Source organism: Adelges cooleyi, unplaced genomic scaffold (assembly GCF_023614345.1).
Source record: "Adelges cooleyi isolate 19-005CV unplaced genomic scaffold, UGA_ACOO_1.1 ACOO_flye_CR_arks_rails_tigmint_CR_PRNA_2, whole genome shotgun sequence".
Taxonomy (NCBI): domain Eukaryota; kingdom Metazoa; phylum Arthropoda; class Insecta; order Hemiptera; family Adelgidae; genus Adelges; species Adelges cooleyi.
Genome location: NW_026095860.1, coordinates 6,019,153 through 6,042,270, shown reverse-complemented (window position 1 = coordinate 6,042,270; position 23,118 = coordinate 6,019,153). Strand labels below are relative to the sequence as shown.

The 23,118-nt window shown below is 31.9% G+C and overlaps 1 protein-coding gene across 3 annotated transcripts in view; it reads left to right on the top strand.

Moving 5' to 3' along the window:
- Positions 1–23,118, top strand: part of LOC126833920 (cAMP-dependent protein kinase type I regulatory subunit) — a 77,001-nt gene extending 53,883 nt beyond the window's left edge. For all 3 annotated transcript variants that reach the window (XM_050565509.1, XM_050565510.1, XM_050565512.1), the window contains 6 exons: positions 3,327–3,491; positions 11,739–11,939; positions 12,642–12,861; positions 18,650–18,853; positions 20,132–20,219; positions 21,667–23,118. In XM_050565509.1, the coding sequence (XP_050421466.1) occupies positions 3,327–3,491; positions 11,739–11,939; positions 12,642–12,861; positions 18,650–18,853; positions 20,132–20,219; positions 21,667–21,751 (963 nt within the window). In that variant the 3' untranslated portion in view covers positions 21,752–23,118. The remainder of the gene's footprint in view (positions 1–3,326; positions 3,492–11,738; positions 11,940–12,641; positions 12,862–18,649; positions 18,854–20,131; positions 20,220–21,666) is intronic.

The window sequence follows — 23,118 nt, the reverse complement described above, 5'->3', positions numbered from 1 at the left end:
TCATTTGATTAAAATACCTAATAATTAAAGTAATTACGTTTTAATAACGTTAATAATAATTTAGCTATTATTTCACGTGTGGATCGAAATTCCAACATCGAGTTAACTTTACTTACTTATATATTTTAGAAAATGTACTCTGTCACCAGAGAAAATTATAAAATTATATATATTTTATTGCAGAGCTTTTGGAAAAGTGTACACAGATTAATGTACCTAACAATACTATTTAAGTGCGGCTTTTTTACTTTGCTGTTTTTTAAAACTCCAACATTACCAATGTAGTATATTTAACTTATAAGAATACGATGCTTTTACAGTAGACTTGAAGAAGATATTAGTAGGTATCTTTGTTTTCGAACTTCATCTAAACCATATGTTATGATAAATTCTCTTTTGAATTATGAATTGGTATAATTAAGCGGTATATTTTGGTGATCTAGTGATGTACATATTATCAATCAATTGATCGACTAAATTTTAATTTATTTTACATTATTTTATCTAACGAGAAAACAGTTAGTTCTAAAAGGATTATTTTAACTAGTCAGTTGGCTCCTTGCAAGATAAAATATTAAAAAATTTTCAAAAGACCTGAAGTGGTTTTTGGGTTGATAATTAAAATTAAAAAATAATTCACGACGTGGAAACAGTAAAGTGTTAAATAAATAACGCGGGTCTTAGAAAACTGTAAAACGCGCAACGTCTTCTCGTTGATCGTGGTCGAGACTTAGACAAGGGTTGCTTTGACGACGTAGCGTCGTTGGCTTATTTCTCATGCACGATACGAAATTATTATAATTTATAATCTCGAACGGTTTTAATGAAAAATAATACCATTGTTTATGGCGTATCCGGCGTTACGGATTATTACATCGTCGGTGAGCCAAGCAAGTAAGTATGGGACGTGAACGCATTCGACATTGCATTCCATCAGACCATATAATATTATTCTGACGACCCGACGGGCGGCGGTTTGCTTATTGCATTTCTAGCAGCACATCCGTGAATAACCACTACATATAATATATATATATATATATATATATGTATACACACTCATGTACACACTATGCCCTGGCCACCGCACGATCCCTTAATGTTCTTCTCGTACAGCTCTTGCCCGCACGTCCGGCACCCTATTGTGGTTTTCAACTCTATGATCGAGACCGTCAACCATGTCACAGGGTGACGGAAACGGACACATTTATCGTACTCTATTTGTGTTATAGACGCTTAGCCGTTATTTTTGAATGCCAAACCCTGTATTTTTATTCACCAATGTTCTGGCGCCTTTTTATGTGATCAATGTAAGACAATGGCGAACCGTTGTCTTTTAATTGACAACACTGCGTTAGTGTTTATGAATTTACGATGAATGAGGGCATGGTGTGGCGCAGGAATTAACTCAAGTGATGCACGTCAACTAAAGTTCAGAACTTGAGTCACAACAGGGTAGCGTGGAGAGTTTCAGCAAAATAATCTAAAGTTAAATAACAAGGAGAAAAAAATAAAAGGGACGCTGACAAGGGTTAATAAATGAGTAGCCGATTTAGCACTTGGATTTACTTAGGTTGTTTTTTATGTAGCTTGTGTTTTTTTAACTTGCTAAATTTCATATAAAAATAATATTACACTTTGTTGAATCTTTTACACATAAACTTTATCCGAGAATTTAGTTAGACATAAAATACTGCTATTGCGAGTGTCATTATTTTGTGCCGTTCTGGAATAAATGCGAATAAGCTTGTCTTAAATGCACTCAAAAACAACATTCGCACAATTTTGTTATGCAGCCGGCAATTTATTAACAGAAAAAATGTATTATCCGAAAAACAGAATAATAAGATTAGTTAAAGCGTCACGCTTATAAATTTTTATTGGAAACGACACGTGTGTTATTACTTTATATACATTTACTCGATGAAGAATAATAATTATAATAAAAACGATAATCAATCGGAGAGAAACGCGGTTTAGTGGTCGACTTGATGAAATCCCTAGAGACCAACCAAATTGTCATCGTTAGCATATACTTGTGAGTAGCTGAAGACATCTGCAATTAACGCACATTTCATCCGTTAGAATTACAAGTGTTTTCGAGAGTTCTAATTGTTATTGCTATCATTCTTATTAGAGTCTGAACTTCGGTCGAAGTTTCTGCCTATCAAATTATATTAAATACGCCCTAATGGTATAATTTCTTCGTGCACTGTCGTAACAATAATTGCTGTTGTTCTATTTCGAACTTGCACAAAAAAGAATTGACGCAGCATAAATTCTACAGACCGTTACTGTTCTATAGAAAATGTTGCTCTGATATGTTTGACTAGTAGACCTTAAAATGTCCTCTGCCCTAGTATTACCCACAAACGAACTCAATAATGAATCAAAACTGTGTGATATTCTGCTTGGTGATTCTAAATAATTTAAAATGGAGACAGTTTTTATGCATTTGATAGAAATAAAATATAGGAGGGAAGTAAGTTTTGCAAATACCCATTTTGAATGTTATGGGTATCACTTATGCGATAGTACGGTGAGATTTGAGAGATTGCTATCGACAACATCCTAATACGATTTTAATAGCTGAACGCATTTCGTTTTAGATTTTGATCTTATGTCCACATTTACTATAATATCCACGCTGTATATGATAATGCGGATTTTGGTGTCTCCGTTAACCGAATCGTTCCAGGACTGTTCCCATAAGAATTTTATGCGTTTGCACACACGTTATGCGTTTAATTTGATTACTGTGGTATTTAAGGTTAGATGGAACAAGCAATCCATAGGCTTTTATTTGAAATATATTATTTGATGTCAGTCGATCAGCTGGAATCTACACGCGAAGGATAATACCTTTGTTTTGCATTACAAGTGCTTATACAGGTAGTATGAAAACCATCCCAGCATGCACGCGTGAAATCCACAACAAAGCGTTTTATTATTACGCTCGATGAGCATTCAGCTAAATTTTAATAAAAACGCTGTAAACGTGTAAGCGCATACTTGCACCCCTTGCACAACCTAAAATATGCATGGTGAATAAATAAATAATTATAGTGATAATAATCAGGCCGTTACACTCACTGCAATACTCCCTGCTCATCCCTATACTCTCACAGTAATTTTCACAATCTATGACATACAAAACAAAATACCTAATAATATAAAGTAATAATATACACCTCGAGAAATAATAAAAAAAGAGAATGCAAACTAACATTGAAAAAATTTTTATAATATGTTCTATATACGACAAAAAGTATATCGGTGACATTAAAAAAATATGTATTGATTCGAAAATATTTTTTTTTTTACAGGAACAAGAGCAAGGAAGCGACAGTCAGCACGGCGAAACCGATGACTTTTACCAGTCGACTCCTTCTACCGGCCCAGCAAGTCACGGCCAACAATCCATCAGACGGAGAGGTGGCATTTCCGCCGAACATGTATCGGAAGAGGAAGCCACCAGCTACGTTAAAAAAGTAAGAGCCCTTTTTTTTCAACTGAACGCTGGGATGGCTTTTAAATTTCGCGAGAGAGATTAGTATTCAAGCTTTGGTCATTATTATTCACATAACGTTTAATGGTCGGACGCGAGAAAAATTAAAGGAGTAGAGATATTTTATTTTATACCTAGTCCCAACCGGTGGTACACGATTGCGAACGTTTTACCTTTTTCGCAACACGATTGCGAACGATTGTCGGTAGATCAAAGAAAAACTATTTTGTACCTAAAAATTAAACGATTGCGAACGATTTTTCGTGCGACATTGTCAAATCGTACAACAATAATTATAGGTAGCACTTTATCGGTCATGATACACCAAAAGTTTTACATAAATGCAGGTAATTTTTAAATTGATCCACACAATATCTCACTGGGTTAACCAGTTTTTAATAATTAATTTTAAAGCAATTCGATTTTGAAAGTTAGGATAGGAGGGGAAGTGTGGTTGAGCAATGCACACAGGTTAACAAATTTAAATGTATATAATGTAACTATAACTATTGATTTATATGATTGACGAAATATAATTAATTATTTTTTCTACACCTAATTTTTTTTTTAAATAATTATATATTTTATTTTTTTATTTTTTACTTCAGTTAAAATAAATTTGTATCTACAATATCATCTTCACTAACATTTTTTTGAAATTCGTTTTTCATTTCTTCACAATTTAAAGTACTATCATGTTGGCGAATTAAAAAAAAATAATTTGTATAAAATAACAAACGTATATACAACCGATCAGCAATCGTGGTAAACACTAACTAAATGAAAGTTTGTACACATAAAGTAAAAGTCCGTCAATTTTACCGTTGATAGCAACAAAATTTAATTGAAAAATACTTTGTTGGTATTGTTAGTTTTAAAAGTTTTGGGGAAGACTACAAATATTTATGATTTTTTTTTTTTATAATAAAATTAATTGTGTAGTCTTTGGTAAGACCCATACGGCAACGTTGAATGAGGGATAAGCAGGTAAGAATATTCGCAATCATGTTATTGAAAAAGGTACTGCCGATAACGACCGTCCGCAATCGTGTTTCATCCCTTCCAACAACCGTCTAATAATATAATATGTAGCAATGGTTACGCAGTTCAGGAACGAAAAAAATTCCTTCATTTATTATAAAATCGAATTTATAAGCGTCAAAAGATTTATATATATCTGTGGCTTGGAGCAAGAAGGGCCAATGTCACTTTTTGCAACTTTCGGAAAATGAGCTTTGAAGTTTTTATTTTCCATTAGGCTCTATGTTAATTTTTCTATCAAACTCTTCATGAGTAATTCATTTTTTGGCTTCAGAGTGTGATTTTTCACAGTATATAAAGAATGATTCAATTTTTGCAATTAGCGGACTAACTCGTTTATGCACAAAATTGACATTGGCCCTTCTTGCTCCAAGCCACAGATATATATATATTTTTAATTGTAGAAATTGTATTTACAATGTGTTTTTATTTTGTATGTCTGGACCCACGATGTCTTTTAAGTCGCTGAACCGTTTTTTCATAAATTGCAAGTCTACAGATTATAAATTGTACTTTAAAAGCCTTTCATTGGTTTAAAAATGTTAAAAGTGCACCCCTTCTCCTTCTAAATTGAGAAAAATAACTTAAATATAAATACCTCTAATTCTTGAGATAAGTACTATAAATATATATTTACAAACCAAAACAATATTATGAACCCGTTTCCTTTGAAAAGTTGGAATCATTCTGTTTATTAGCATAGTTTTGAGACTGAAAATTAGTCTAAAGGGATATCTAGAGGAGAGCTATAATATATACAATTTTCTTAAAAATATGTGGTCAAACATTTCTTTTATTAGGAAAAAAACAAAGACATAAAATATTATATTACCATTACATCTTATGGAGATAAGAATTGTCATTTAACGGTTCACCTGAAAATTTAGTAAAATATTTGGCTTGTCTTTTTTTTACCCATGCATTTTTAAATGATTAAATGAATTGTGTGTTTAAATATATAGCTTTATCCAATATTCATGTTATACGATATTTAGATCACTTAAAACATATTGTCATTAGATTTATGTTGTACAAATTTCTTTTCTTTATTTCATACGCTTCTTATCCATATACTCTCGCTTTCTCTTTGCTTTATTTTATAGAGTGAGTTTGAGCTTCCTTATAATATCCCTATTTTATTTCCTTGCACATTACCATTTTTCTATCTGCTATCATACTTCGATGCCTCCATTAATAATTTCCACTTCGTTATTGTACTCCTTCAATCTTCTCTCATGTATTACACTTTATGTTATTTGATTATTTTTATTTTTAAAGCATCTCAGTTACCTTACCTCTCTCATTTTTTTGTCTGCTATTGACATAATTCTCAAACTACATATTGTATTTCCTCATCATCCGCCGTATTTTATCTTCTTTCATAACACCTAAGACTTTCTAAGGAATTAAATATACTAGGTAGTGTAGCTTATTTTAAATAGTTTACTATTAATAGTATAAATTATGTACCCGGTACCACTATTGCTCTTGAAGCCGGCTTCTTTCTGTCATCTCTGCCCTTCTTATTATCTATCCTAAGCTAAATACGTTCAGTGGGGGTTCTAATTGTGCTTGATTTACTCCATTGAAAATATCTATGATTTTAACCAACAGTGTTGTACTCCCATGGATAAAAACTAGATCGCCTACAAACATTTATCACCTAAGGTACCATTTAATCGTATGACGTATATAAGGAGACAACTGTTATATTGACTAAATGTTGGTGGTTATGCTGGAATTCTCTTTTGTTAGTAAATGACCTATTTTTTTTTTCATAGTCATCATTAAAAATCTGTTTACGAGATAATAATAATATAAGACCTACTACTTGAGTAGGTATTGTTAAAATTTAACATTGAAGATCATATTATGATCATATATTTTATGTTAGTATATACCGTGATTTGTGATTGATTGAATATGTACCGATTAGAATTACAAAATTCTTACCACATTTAGAAGTAGGTATTATCTTAACGGTAAAAATAATTGTTCTGATATCATAGGTCAACTTTAACGGAATGGTTGTCATATTTGTTGTGTCACAATATCAAGAGTGAAAGTGTAGTAGCCCTGAGACGTATTAATAGCTGACTACAAAACGTTAAATATATACTCGAATACATCCATCTATTTTATATCTTACAATTTCATTAAGGTCAAGAACGTACAAATATATTAATATTTTGAAAGAATTAAAGTTTTAAAAGTACCGCCATGTACAATTATTATGATTATAAAATATTAAAATAAAATTGTTGTTTGTCTAGTTTTACCCTACAAAATGTGATCGTCCACTTCTAATCCAACTAGCATAATATAAATGTTTTTTTTACTAACACTTTTACGACCAGTTTTTTATAAGACGTTTTGTCATCATGATTTACTTCAGTACAAAGTCATACGAAACTATTTAATATAGTATTTTAATATAATATGCATGTCCCTTGCTATGTTCGTCTGGCTTTTTCTAATTTTTCCCACTACTACCTTCTGTTTTTTTATATAAATTATCAGTGCTAAGAAGTATATAAATAACTATGATAATTGATGTACACAAATTTTAACTTCTAAACATTAAGATTTAGTTAGTCGTAACATTTATAGGACAAAACCACTTTCGAGAGATGATATAAAAATTCAAGGTGAACTCTAAAATTTACCTATAAATCTTCATACCATATACCCTGCTGTAAATTTACTGTAAGTAAAACTTTTCGGGAAAGCTTAAGACTTTATATAAAAATGTAATAAAGTTTATTAATTAAAAACGTTTGGATAGCTAAAATAATATTTAAAAAATATGATAAATGGATAAAATGAATACAGCCAACAATGTGGAGTTTATTAACATTCCCTGCACGTTTTATAGTTAGACACTTGCCATGCGCTGCACACTAGATTTTTAATTTTGCTTCGAAAACTCCACGACATTGAAAACTTCAATCAACCCCCCACTGATGTTCTCCTTTTTGGCTACGAGTAATTTTCTGCGCTACAAACCGTGTGTATATCCATCGACCTGTACAAATAATAGGTCTCTAAGGGGGTTCGGATAGTGAAATTAAGGAACACTGTTGTCTCCTTTTCAAACAAAGCTTAAACAACTTCCATCCCAAAACATTTAGGTAAAATGCGATTTGGAAACAATAATGATTGCGGTGGGTCAATATAAACCGCACATTATATATATATATTTTATATTACTCGAGTACGTTCCAAACGTAATCGAGTTTTATGATATCATCATTTTATTTAATTTTTAGTACCGGCAATTAATTTTTCCTATGCAACCTTTTAATATAACGGTAGTGTTAACGATAATATAATTTAGGCCATTAAATAAAACAAAGTAGAAATAAATAATGCTGGTTCAATAAAAAATCTTGTCTTGGACAAGCATACCTCTTCCTGAAAAATATTTGCCAAAATCATTGTGTCGAGGACGTTTTGTTTAGTGTCCGTTGGAACTCCGGACACGAGTTTTGGCACCGCAGTTTTATACCTTGACAATCCAAACGGTTTTTAATTTCATAGTACCTCCCACCTACTTGTATCGTGCCAGAGAATGTTTTTAAATTTTTTTTTCAATTTTGAAGGGGAAGCAGAGAATTTTTTGGTTCAGCGGCTTAGGAAATACCGTGGGTTAAGGCACAAAAATAAAATTTTAAATATATAAACACGTTACTGTAAAAACAAACATTTCTTGGCTGCGCATCGAAGCTAAAAAATCATAATTAAATATTTTACGTTATTATTGCACGGTTAACACGTTTACCGAACTTATGTAGGTGTATAAACTTTTAAAAGTTTATTAAAACTTTCTAATGGTATCACACTTAAAACCATTCCCCCCTTCCCTCTGTTTTTGTATAAAAACCGCATATGTCTTTCACACGTCTCCCCTGTACGATATCATAACTTTTCATCCCGTCTGTGGTCAACGCCTTTGTACGTGTTGCGTTGATGTTTTTTTTTCAGCTCTACCAGTTCAGTAGTGTTTAGGTTAGGTTTCTAAGCTTCGAAGCTCGAAAAAATGGAACAATATCTTTATGGGAAAGATACCCTAGTTGGAATCATAGTAATAAGTATAAGCAGACGTCACTCGGCGTAGTTAAAATGGTAGGAGAACCATTTCTCTTGTCATGTTTAAGACATAAATATTATTGATGAAGGTCATAGTATAACGGTTTTAAAAGGAAAAAATACAAGTTATGTGCAAGTGACTTCGTTAGCTCTATCTCTTAACATCCAATTATCATTACCCTATGAAGTACGCAGTAGAATATTTCGATTAAAATAATAGTTGAAATTTTTTCATTTTCTTTGTAAGGATTCAAATAAAAATTGAACCGGCTAAACACTACAAACATAACGCCTTTCAAACTGGTTATGATGTAAGCTGCCCATGATTACTAAAAGACGAATACATATTTTGAACAACTATGAACACTACAGCAGTTATTTCGGGAAGTACGCTTTATGTATTGTGTTGTATAATATATATTATATTTTATTACATAATAGACGTAGACGTTCGAGCGACATTTAATTAACAAGCTTTTGATTTTGTCCGTGTCGTTGTAATATGTATCAAGTCGTTTATATATTGTTCATTCGGCCCAACGAACCATCGACATCTTAACGAACAATAAACTCTTAACAAACGCGCCAAACTCTTGAAATTGAAAACAATCCTAAGAGAAGTAGGCGGCGGAATCTTTGAAGTTTTTTACGCCACAGCGGTTTTCCGAAAGTTTTTTAATTGATTTTTGCAAGTCCTATTGAATGTTTGAGACTGTTTAAGCGAGTCGGCATAAAGCTCAGTGTCTCGACTACTGATGATGATGCCCCTATGGGGAGGAGAGGGGAGGGGTAAGTTGCATCGTGTTCTTCAGCAAAATGTTCTTATCTGAATACTTTTTGCAGACGAACGCCTATAATTCGACTCATCAAATTTCTCAAATGAAACAAATTATTTGTTACTCTTACACGTGTATACGAAAGGCGACCAAATTTTGTAATATTATTATATCATGTGCAATATGTATGACCATTGATTATAACTACTAGTATTTTATATTTATAATCAATGGCATAACTTAGGAGCTCACTATATTGACTCCGTTTCGTAGTAATTATACTCGGTAACTTCCATTTACTGGTTATTAGTTTCAAAGTAATTGTGTTTATGGATATTGGTAAACTTACAAGTGACCAGTAATTGTAGGCATTTTAATTCAAATGCCTTTGCAATATGTATAGTTTAGCGCAATAGAAGACATAAAAACCCACGTATTGATTCTTATTTGTATACAATAAGTTTTGACGCAGTGGTAATAATGGTTAGCCGTTAGCCTATAATAACTCAAATGTTAATATTATTTTTTTGCTCAAAACAGTGTACCTACTTTTACAACACAAGCCACAGCAGATTCATCAAAACGTGCACTTAATAAATTTTAAAGGTTACTGGTACTATATTATTAATATAGTAGCGAACGAAAATGATTTTTTCCCTTTTATTATTGTTATTATTTTCTACCGGCCTTTCAACGTGTTATTGTTTGTTTTTCGCCCTGAGCGAGGCCGAGAACGATAAAAACGATTATCGCGTACGTGATCGGTGATTAATGAACGATTGCCAAAAAATATTTTTTGCACGTACATTTTGTAAATAATAGTATACATGTGTGTGTGTGTATTATGTGGTTTAAAGTCGCTGGGTAATAGAAAAGTAGGGTCCTTCGTCTCCTTATTTGTTGTGCGCACGACGAATACCGGGGTTATATTATTAACTTGCATAGAATTTTTTTTAATTCTTTATAAAATTAAAAATGGTCTCGTAACAGTGATGTTACTAGAATGATAAAAGAGTAATATCAATTTTCATCTTACCCCTGTTGTGGTGTCTCATTCTGATGCGTTCTGAGAGGGTTTTATTATTTGTAAAATTCAAACTCTAATTTTGGTTGTATTTAGTACTCTTTGGCTATTTTTTTGTTGGTCATAAATGTAGAAAAGAGCAAATCTATTATCATAGAATAATGTAAATTATGCAAACAACGACCGAAAAAAGGAAACTCAGTGATGATCTCTTAATTAATAATACTATATAACAATAAAGAAGTATTAATTTGTAGTTTTTAATTGTTAGAATTTATAATTTTTTTGAAAAATTTCAAAGTAGGTTAAGTAAATTTCTTGTGGTATAATAAGTTAAAACTTGTTATAAATAGAGCCTAGCAAAATAACTAAATACCTGTAATACCTGTAGACTTTTTTAGTAGTGCTTATATAACTATTATTATAGACAAAGCCTACTTCATAAATATTTTAACAAACGTCAAATTGATTATTATTTTGTTTTCATATTTTATATACTAATAATACAAATTATTAAGTCTCGAAAGTTATAAAATAAACTAACAAATGATATTTATATCTAAAAACAAATATTATAAATTATTTATGATTAAAACACTATTTTCAACCATGTTTTTACATGGCCCACTAAGAGAGTAGGGAAACCGCCATTTAGCATGACCTAAATTATTTTGTTTACAGATTTCAAACAGGAGTTTACAGCTGTAGTTATTAAATTAAAATAGTTTTATGACAAAAAAAAACTATGAACACAAAAAAAAATTACCTTTTAAAGAGAAAAAACATTGTGAAACACAACTTAAATAAATATAGGTTTACCCTTTATAAATGCTGGTATAAACCCCACAGACACTACTGTAGCTGGTAAATAGTAGTACTACAGCAGCGAAATGCTTTTTAATTTTCAACACTTTCGCATTAAATAATAAGCTCACAAAACAGAAATTACCTCATCCCATCTGGAGAGTCCTCGGTCGACAAAGTTTGCCTTGGTCTGGCTAAAAATTAAGCTACTTTACATTATTGTTATTATTTCGTGACTAAAACCATACCAAACTTCGGGAGATACGTACCTAGGTAGTATTATCGTTTTGGTATCGCGTGACCCCAATATACTCGTGTGTAATAAAATTTAATAGGATCATGTGTCATGAGTTGAGAGTACATTGTAACTGGTATATTGAGGCCTGGGTTAATAAAACAAACAAACGGTTGTATAATAATAATAATCTACATTGGTGTTTGTATAAGTAATTATTTGTTTTATATTTGAATTATGACGTTAACGTTCGGTTTTCAGGTGGTGCCCAAAGACTACAAAACAATGGCTGCCCTGTCGAAGGCAATCGCTAAAAACATATTGTTCTCTCATCTGGACGAGAACGAACGATCGGACATATTTGACGCCATGTTCCCGGTCACGTTCCTACAGGGCGAATCCATCATACAACAGGGTGACGAGGGTGACAATTTTTATGTTATTGACGTCGGAGAAGTGGAGGTATGTCGACAAATCGTTTTATTATTTAATGTAGAACATTGGTATGTTTTTGCGACAAATTATGGAAAAAAATCAACTGATAAGAGATAAGAATAATGATTGATTACGGTAGTCAAAGATGTGATTTATTAAAAATAATTTGCAAGTTTTCTATCTAAATACACAAGGTCAAAATTTCAATGAGTTTTATAAAGAAAAAATTTTTATTTATGATCAAAATGTATATATTTATAGCCTATAACTGATTCATATAAAATATATTATAATATTTATGCATATCTCCTTTAAAAAACGTATTTAACATTTTGTTTCTCTGTATTTGGATGACCCGATTTGTTTAGAACCAAAATGCTTATATTAACCTTGGAAAATAATTTATCACGTCTTTGACCGCCATAGCCTGTTGATGAGGGAGGACCCGTTGATAAGAGACACAGAAACGATGGAGCGTTTTCCATCGGATGCACTTGTGACTAGTATAAATTTGTACGCTCCAATTGAAATACCGTTGCAATACTAGGTAATCTTTTTAATGTACTACAATATACGAATGTTTCACTTGCCCAAGTGCATTCTTGGTGCAACGGTGCGGTGTGCTGGAAAACGCTATAAAAGACGGATTTTAAGTGTATTTAGTCAAAATTCCGTTTCACGTTTGAGTTTTTATTTTGTTTTATATCTTAAGTCGTTTTTTCGGTTTAGGTGTATGTGAATTCCGAGTTAGTGACTGTGATCGGAGAGGGCGGTAGCTTTGGCGAGCTCGCGTTGATCCACGGTACACCCAGGGCGGCCACGGTACGTGCCAAAACCGACGTAAAACTTTGGGGCCTAGACCGAGACAGCTACAGAAGGATACTCATGGGATCGACGATACGGAAGAGGAAAATGTACGAAGAATTCTTGTCACGCGTCTCCATACTAGGTAAACGACGGGGCAGAGGCGCCGCCATTATTAGGTGGTGGCGGCCTTTAATTTATATTCAGCGTTGTATTGTATAGATAAAATTAAGCCCTGGACACATACACATAATGAATGTTGATATACAAACACAACGGCCGGCGATGGTCCATTACAACGCTACTGGCGTAGTAAAATATAGTAACGCCCCAATAGCGTTTCCGGCTATTATAAATCAACCGAGAGTTAATCAAATAAATATTACAGCCGGATCACTGTTTATCACGGTCACCCCCGGCTACGAATCACAACCGTTATCATGGCTCGCACGACCCCTGATAATAGGTATAGTTTGAAGTATTGCAATTATACGCATTCCTTTTATTTACGCAAAAGCTCTTTAAATAACCGTTGAAAATTCTGAGTATACATGTATAATATATATATATATATATACAATTCGACGGTTGGTTCGGTATTATTATTCGTTTAAAAAAAAAATCGAAGAACGGTTGGCATTTGATTTCAATTACCGCGTTATTCGATTTGTTTCAGCTTTTAATCGTTATTTAATTACATTTTGCCGAACTGTGCTTGACGGTTTAGAACAACAACGGCTTTCGAATGCTCATATGGCTAAAATATCGATTCGTACGCTTAACGAACTGAATGTAATCAGTGCTCAAATTGTAGCGTACCCCTACCAATTTTTATAAGTGGTAGTTTTTTAAGAGGTTAAAAATTCCGGGTACGTTATTTTTCTTTAATAAAAACGTTTTCCTACTTTTATTTTTCTAATTCGAGCATTGAATAATATATTATATTAAACTTCCTACGAGAGTGATGGAGTGAAGCGTTGATCTAAAACAGAACACTTTAACAGTAAAATTTGCTTGGAATAAAACGAATAGTAGTTGACGTTTAGAAATTTAAGTGTCAATTATGCGCAAAAATGGAAAACTTCAAGGAGCTACACAGAAAATCATAAAATTCAGTCAAATGGAGTGAAAAGTGACAACGAATGGGTTTTATTGTTAAGAATGTGAAGGAAATCAGAGGAGTACTTACAGCTGCGGAGAAAGATTTTTTGAAACCCTTAAAAAATGACGTTTGTCATTAGATTTGTTCAAGATCGGAGACATACTAGTTAATGAATTTGAAGTACATTTATTTGCCATTTTTGAGGGATGATCTTTTTTTACAAAACGTCATTTTTCTATCTACCCGACATGGACTTAACCTAAAAGGAATGTACCTAAACTACACATTTGTTTTATATATCTAAAACATGGCTCTTGAGATACATAATTATATGTGTAAGTTTTCACCGCATAACGACACTGTACAAAAATTAAAAATACATTTAAGAGAAAATGGAAAATTGTATATCCGAATTTGTATTAATTTGATGAAAAACGACCTTTTAAATTATCTTAGAAATTCGAGTAACGCTTTTAATAATAATTACATAAGGGCCACACATAGATTAGATACCTCAGTCTCTAAAAATTAACATATCAACGAGTATGCTTTTCAATATTTATTTTGAGTGTAATAAATTGAATGGCAAAGGTAGAACTAATATATGAATCTGTTTCTTTTTCATTTTAGAATTATCCTAGTCTGATTATAACAGTTCAACCGAAATATAACTTTCGGATATAAAGTAATTTCCACGGAGAATAACCGGTGTGTACAGCTAATGCCTAATAGTGATCGATTGTAGTCTAGCTGTTTTTAATAGTTTATAAAATATGTAACCGTTCAATTGGGTCGAGCTAATCCGTTGTGTATTAACATATTTTGGTAAACTTTTTTTAAGTGTATTACATATTTGTATATACAGTAAAAAAAATAGCAATCAACACTTTGACCCACAAAAAAAATTTTACATTACCGGTTTTTTTATTCAAAACATTCGTTTTCGCTTTTTTGTTACTCAATTTTTATTTAATCTAATTTGTATTTTAACGGAACCATTAAAAGTGTGTTTGATACTATTATTTATTTTATGTTATACCACATTCAAAAAAATAATTAAACACTTTTTAACAGATTTTTTTTACGGTTTTTATCGCCATATTTAATCATTGATCGATCAATAACTGACGCACCAACTAAGCTTTTGTCCGCTGAAATCACTGAAGTGTTATGAGAAAGTGCTTACTTCGAAATTAATAAGATAACGATCAGTTTTATAATTAATTTCGTTTACTGATGTGAAAAATAAACCATTAGTAGTTAGGTGTCCATTAATAGAAAACCGATGCGATGGTGGTAGAAAATAATGTTTTATAAGAATATATAAATAAATTCATCTTAAAATAGTGTTACTCCTAATACAATTTTAGTATGTATTACAAATAGTAGTAAAACGTTTTATTTGAATGATTCATCAAATCAATTATTATATTTACACAAACTTAATACTATCGTAAAACTGAAAATATACAATTACTGAAGAATTCCGCGTTTGACTATAGTAAAATGGCGTACCAAGTCAATGTTGATAATGATTTTATACTCTTCTTGAATGTTTGAATTACTTATTAAAAAAAAAAATCGAAATTAAATTTAACTCTTTAATAAGTAGTATACATATTTACCTACACATGACACCTCTTGCTAATTATTAGTGGTATTATAATCAAGCAATCTTTTCATAACATTTTAAAACTATAAGATAAATTATACGTTTCTTTTAATAAAAATCCTGTTTAAAATTAATACAAACAACCAAAATAAAATGCTTCTTAAATATTAAAATGAATTACGTATTTATTTATCATTGGTAAGAACTTTGAACCTCGAGGAAAAGACATTTGCTTAGAATACTTTTTTTTTTTAAATTATAATAATTTCCATAGTGATACTTTACTATCTTTGATATAAAACTGAGTATTTTTTTTTTCAATTGACAAATCGTTTTCTCTTTTGATAGGGTCGGGTGTAGTAATTGGAAAGCATTGGGGTAAACGGAAATTCAGTTTTATCAGGTCGCCGGAGACACTATTTTCCATACAGGGTCATAAAACTCTTTACGGCGACCTATCCATTGAAAAATAAGGCAAACGAATCACATCTGGTACACTGAAGAAAAATACCAATCTCTCTGTTGGAAGAGTCTTTTATTTAATTTTTTTCAACTGGTCTGTTTGTAGTACAATATAACAATATGAACCTGTGTAGAATTAATTATGTACAGTTCGTATTGTCTATGCTACATGTTTGAAAATCACAAAAAAATAGATTTTACTTCTGCCGGTATATTAGTTTATGAGTTACACTCACATTTGCATAGTACACACTTGCGCAGTGTTAATATTGAATGTATGCGTTATATCTAAGTATAATATTATGACAATACTATTTGCTTTTATATAATATACTAATTGCGTTAAACGTAACTATTGCTTGCGGTGGTGTGTACAATTAAATTTCCACCGATATACCGGATGATTCTTTTAACGCCCTACACTGGTTTACTCTTAAAATAAATGCAATTTTGTGGTGTTTCTTTTTGAAACCATTTTTGTTGATGCTATATTATTACTATATGAGAAAATAATCAAATGTTTATATTTTTTAGTATCTTCTAGAGCATTATCAACTTTTGAAACTTATTATATATTAAATTGTAGTATATGTTTTATTAGGTTTTTAAATTGAGAATAATTTAGTGAATAATTTGACTGGTCGATAACTAATAAGTTTTGAATTAATAGTTTTGAAGTTATTAAAGTTTAAAATTTAAGACGGAAAGAAGGATGGAGAGTAGAGTTATTTTTATCTGCGCGCATTTCTCAACCGCACTCCACCTCCATAAACTTAAATAACTTTTAAAATAATTATATATATATGTATATATGTTACCATTTAAGTTTAATAAGTTGACAGAGCTCTAGCAAATACTAAAAAAGATAAAAATTTGAATATTGTACTGTAACATAAATAAAAATGATTCCAAAAAGAAACGCCAGAAAATTGCAATTATTTTAAGAATCAATAAGTGAAGACCGTTAAAGAATCACCCGGTATTAATTTTTGCCGGGTGTAATTTACTAAACCGCAATGTATATTGCCAGCTGTCGGTTATGACGCATATTTTAACATTGAATTCCACGTAGTTAATACCGAGATAGGTATACGCGTTTAATTCGGGTTGTTTGCAAAACACGAGAGTTGTTTTTGAAAGACAGTAATAATATATACCTACGTGGAAGAAAAGATAAATGCCCGAGGGGAACGTTTTGCTATGAATGACTACCGCGAAACGCCAAAGCACTGTCAAAACAAACGGCTTCTTGTCTTTCTCACCGCGCGTTCTTTGAATATTAATTGTTGGATAATTAATTACATATTTTCACAACCGATTCTGATTGAAGATATCCCACTTTGGCTAGCTGTGTGCGAGATTAATACGGGATGTACGACGAACACTCTTAAGTCTGGCCAAATCCGTACCTTGGCCTTTTCCAAAATTATGATTTAAATTAGTCGGTTAATTGCCTAATAAGAAAATGTCACATCTATAGACCGCAGAAATCGTGGCCAATAATATATTAAAAATAGATAAAACAGCGAGATCGCGAATTTTATTTATTTTGTTTGAACAATAATTCTTATATAATTCGTTCAAATCCGCCATTCACCATTTAAATATCCGATATCTCAATCCTTTAATTAATAATAACTTATTTAAAATAACAAAAAAAAACTAAACTTTCAAAATTCACAGAAAAAAATGAATTGATGGGTCAATAATGTGTAGTGTGTGTGACGTTCTCTTAACTTTTAAATAAATAGTTAATAGTCTTTTAATTTAAAATAAATAAATATAGACATTTTAACGTGCAGGGTTTTCTGGAAGTGATGACTGGTCGACAAGTTTTGTATAAATAATTTTGTAATTGTTAACGCTTTTAAGTATAGGCGAGGATTGAAAAGTGTCTTATATCTGTGACGATCTATCCACTACTACTCTATCTATCCACATACTCTTCACTATAATGTGCTCTACCTTTAACCCACACACTTAAACGCTAAAAATTTCAAAATTTTTTATTCTAAACTAGTCAAATTTATCGGGGTTTGGAAGGCAAGCAGTGCTTTGAACAAACGATTTTTTTTTTTACTTCACCATTTTTTTTTTTTTAATAAAACCCCAGAGATAAAAGGTTTTCACTGAAAATCACATTATCCGTATAAAACATTTTCCATTTCGTACATAATTCAATATTGTTCTGTGTGGGTAAGTATATTGATTATGAAGACGGGTGGGGAGGGGGTTGATGATATAACTAGTAGTGAAATAAAGCCAAATAAATAAGGTGTCTAAATCAGGCTCTGATTATTAGTCTGTATTTATTTTACAAAATATAAAAATTTTTGTTCGTATGAACTTATTTTCGCCTATAGTAAGCTGTTCATATTTCATTATACAAGATTTGCTTTTAGAGATCCATCCGCACAAGATGCCTCTTTAGGTTTTGGTCTCACGACTGTTAGTACGTAATTCGATTTTGTCATTGGTTTTTCCGTCATTCTCAATTCTTTTTCAACGTACGCCAGTAAAACCTTTTATCAAAAGTCACCAAACCAAAGGCTAGCGAAGGCACTCGATTGCGGATTTACTATGACGTTATTTTGTATGCCCGGTATATTTTTCGGTCCCGTTGTAATAATAATTAAGAATATTGTCGACGTTGAAATCAAAACCGGTTGACAATATACATTGTGTTGTTGCATTGCAATTATTATTGGGTCGTCTTAACTCGGAACTAAACAAAAAGTATGTGTTTTTATTTTCCAGAGAGTCTGGACAAATGGGAAAGACTGACCGTAGCCGATGCCCTGGAACCCGTGTCGTTCGAAGACGGCGAAACAATTGTCAGACAAGGCGAACAAGGAGATGATTTTTACATTATCGTCGAGGGTACGGCGCTAGTCCTGCAGCAGAGGGTCGAAGGCGAGTCGATGATCGAAGTCGGCCGGTTGGCTCCATCCGATTACTTTGGTAAGTTTCGTTTTGGCACATGTACACTTTTCGACATTAATGCCGGATGCCAACCAACAATATCGACGGGGTCGCTAACGCAGCTACTAAGAAAGAAGTTTTCAAGATTGAAAAAATAAACAAATAAACCGCTAAATGGGTAAAATTTAATGACGGCCGTGTATTTTTTACCTAATCAATGAGCTGGGCTTCATATTAATATATTCGTTGCTCTGTGCATTTCGCGTTAGCATGCGACCCACTACTAATAATTATTATACAATTACCTATCGTAGCAGGTAAGGCCGTTTTAAACGGGAAAACTGTTTGTCGAGACTGGCGATAATAATAATTATTTACCGTCATCGGCTCGCCGTTGTTGCTATTGTAATTGGCCGTTTCCACGCGAACGACACCCGACCAAGAAACGAATACGAAAGTCAAGACAAAACTGAATGAAAGTTCAATTTGACACTTCCTTTTTGCAATCACCGGCGCCGCCTCGTCCGCCGGAACAACCAAAGGGTGCGTCCCGCCCCCCTCTCCGCATTGCTATATGTAGTCGAATATCCGGTTTCACCCCTTATCCTGACTTTTTTTGGGGAAAACGAATAATAAAATAAAATTCCAATTGCGATGTCGGATGTGGCGACGTGTTGTGCAGCTCTTGCACAGAATGAAAACGCTTAAGCCGTGCCACTACATTTCAGTGATGGGAATTCGAAAAACGAATATTCGAGTAAAAAAAAAAACGCTACTTTAGCCATTTAAAATATTTTATATACTAAATATTACTGCGATATAAAGCTGTGTACCCATCTAAGTAAAATGTAGTATTCGATGACAAATCAAACAACAAATCCAAAACCTAAAAGCAATTTATCTTTTCGTTTTTGTATTTTTTTCTCATCGAAATAATTTTATTTGAATAAATATTTATATACAATATTTACACGATATTTAAACGGCTTTTTGTTTTAAATCCGGACTTTTTACTTTCCGTCACTAATAAAAATATAATAATTGAAGACCCTAGAAGCCAAGAGATAATTGAAAAAACAATTCACGATGACACTTTTGAATATTCTTATGTCATACCATATATATTCCTATATTATTATAATTTGTAGAAGGCTGTTTGGAATATATTGCTATACGCAACACGATTTCTCAAAAAAACACTTACACCCTTGGCTTATAGGCTCTAGAGTCTTCAAATTTTAACGAGTCGACTTTTTGGTTGCAACACTATGATTATGGTGTAGTATTATGACCGTTTTTCGCTGGTGTGTGTTTCAGGTGAAATTGCACTGTTACTGGACAGACCCCGCGCCGCCACCGTCGTGGCAAACGGACCTCTGAAGTGCGTCAAGTTGGATCGGGCCAGGTAATAATAACCTGATATTTATGTTTTTCTTCCCCGCCCCTTTCCCGACGGTTTTGTCCAACGTAACCCAGGTATTATTTGCCTGCGTGACTGTCGCTATAAAGTTAAAAGCCAACCCTCCCTCTCTCTGCTCGTTATAAGATGCATATAGCTGCCGAATTCACGAATTAACCGGCTTCAGACACCATCTTTGTTGTTTTGTATAATCAGAACCGTGTTCGTCTTTGCAACGATTGGAAAACATTTATTTGGCAGCAGTCCTTCGTGTCCTACTATTGGACAGACTTTAATATATGTAACATCACACCGATTCAGTTCCTTTGTCTTGGTATATATATATATCGCGAAAATCACGGAAAACCAACGGTTCGAGGAAACGCTGTAATAATTAATTTTACCCGTCTTCTTCCCACACGAGTGAGGTCGAGCCTTTGATCTCGAGTTTTATACACAATGTCCAATATCTATAACCCTTGTGCACATAGCGAATACGCCATAATACATATACGTATGATGTATGCTCGCTTGGTAAATATATTTTCCTTTGTACTTCGTGTGTTTTGGCCCATTTGCCATTTCCATCGAGTTCTCGCTACATCCTCTCGCTCTAGCTGTTCGAGCTGTACAAATCTGTATTATCGTAAAACCGCGTGTGTGTGTACAATATGAACACCAAGGCAATGTACAAAAGTTTGCGATATCCTCCTAAGCTTGTGCAAAATCGTTTGAACCGAAATTTAATCCCTCGTGCAAAATCGGTTATTTTGGATAGCCAAAACTTGCGAAAACATAAAACGGTCATTAGGCGGTTACAATAATTACAACAATGTAGGCTGTATATATATATATATATATATAATGTCTATATGCATGTTCATCGTCGAAAAGTTTGGTAAAACCTTTTACCGTACCGTTCATTCAAATGGTTATAATATTATTCCAGTAAAGGGGAACGGAAAGCGTCATATTTTTTTCAAATAAAGACTAAAACTCGAAGTCACTTTCTGAAGTTTCTACCGAACCGATGTCAAATTTGATTTTGTTATATAGTTTAACATATTTTCTATGGACGCTAAAAAGTCAATTTTTTATTTTTATTTTCAAACAAATGTTATAAGCATTTATATTTTTTTCTAATAAATCTAACTAATTTTCTAATGGCTAAATCAAAAATCGGTTTCACCCTATCCGTCTTTATTTTTCTTTTTTTCCCTTCAAATCTTCACGACTCCGCAATAACAAATTCCATTTTTCGTTTTTTATGATTTTTTTACCCCATCTTTCCTATATTCTTCTCACCTGTTAGCCGTTTCGCTATTTAATTTTCTTCATTTCTTTCAACGCGCCTAAACCATCTTATCCTATTCTTTCTACCCTACCTCATCTGGTTAATTGGATAACGATGTTCAATATTAAGTATTTTGTTCGGTTTTTTTGTTTTTAATAGGTTCGAAAGGGTGTTGGGACCGTGTGCGGACATACTCAAGAGAAATATCACTCAGTACAACAGCTTCGTGTCATTGTCCGTATAGAGTATAATATATAATAATATTAGTGTATTCACAATACACAATATTTTATATATTATTGTGTACAACGAACAATAAATATTTATTATTTGTTTTCGAAACTATAATCGGTTTAATTTTTATTGTTAGTAATTAATTAGTTTTATTACGGTTATTATTTTTTTTTGTTTTTCATTACCGTGTTGCATACTATTAGACAATTTATGATATTAAATCAAATTATTTTCGTTCTTTTTTTTGTTTTCGTATAATTATAAAAATTTAAGTTATTAATTATCAAATAATATTGTTAACGTGCTACTATAAATATAAAAATAATAGTTGTGTATAAAAAATTGTTTAAAAAAATGAAGAAAATCGCCGAAAATTAATAATATTCTTGTTGTTACGAGTCATTTTAATTATTATTATTAATTTTATTATTTAATGAAACTGTCAAGTCACACAAGTTAGTCGCCGATGTTAGTGTAGATGTTATTGCTCTTTTTATGTATGTTATGTTTTTATTTATTTATCTATTGTGAAATTAATATTGTTTTTTTTTTTTGTGTAATAATTTAATTATTCGATATTAATATATAATCATATAAATTAAAAAAAAAATTAACATTTTGTACTGACAACAATGCGCGTTGACTTACCAACTATTAATGATGGACAGCCAACGATTACGCGTTTTTGTCGATCATCATCGGGCATAATCTATCGCCATTGATCCCTCGGGTCCGCTGCCACACAGCCATATTATAATAGGTACTATTATTATACCGGTCGGTTAAAGGGTTAAAGATTTTGCATAACTCAAAGTTTATTATTATGTATGTGTTTACATAATGGTGACAATATATATTACATAATGTATTTTTTGTACACAGATCGTAAGCGGTTGACTTTTTGCATTTAACTACAGAATTATTATCGTTATTGTTATTATTGTTTTAAATAATACATAATGATGATAATAATAATAATAATACAAAAATGTAATAATCAATAATGTTTTGATGGTTAACAAACGTTCGTAATGTAATTTTATTAATTGTAATGTTGTAATAATTGTATTTATCGTTTTAGTTGTTTAGCATAATAGTAATAATAATAATAACGATTTTACTGTATTATCGATTATTGTATAATAATGCCTCTAATATATTATAACTATGATATGTGTTTTTTTTAACGAAACCAATGTAAATGGAAACCGCCATATTATTGTATTATTATGTCGAGATGAACCTTAATATTATAATGTGTATTTTATACTCACCTGTACAAGTCGAGCACATTTGTCGAGTCGATTAAACGTTTTAAACATAAATAAAATAAAACGGCCATTTGAATTTTACTCGGGTCTGTATAAAGTTGTTTTA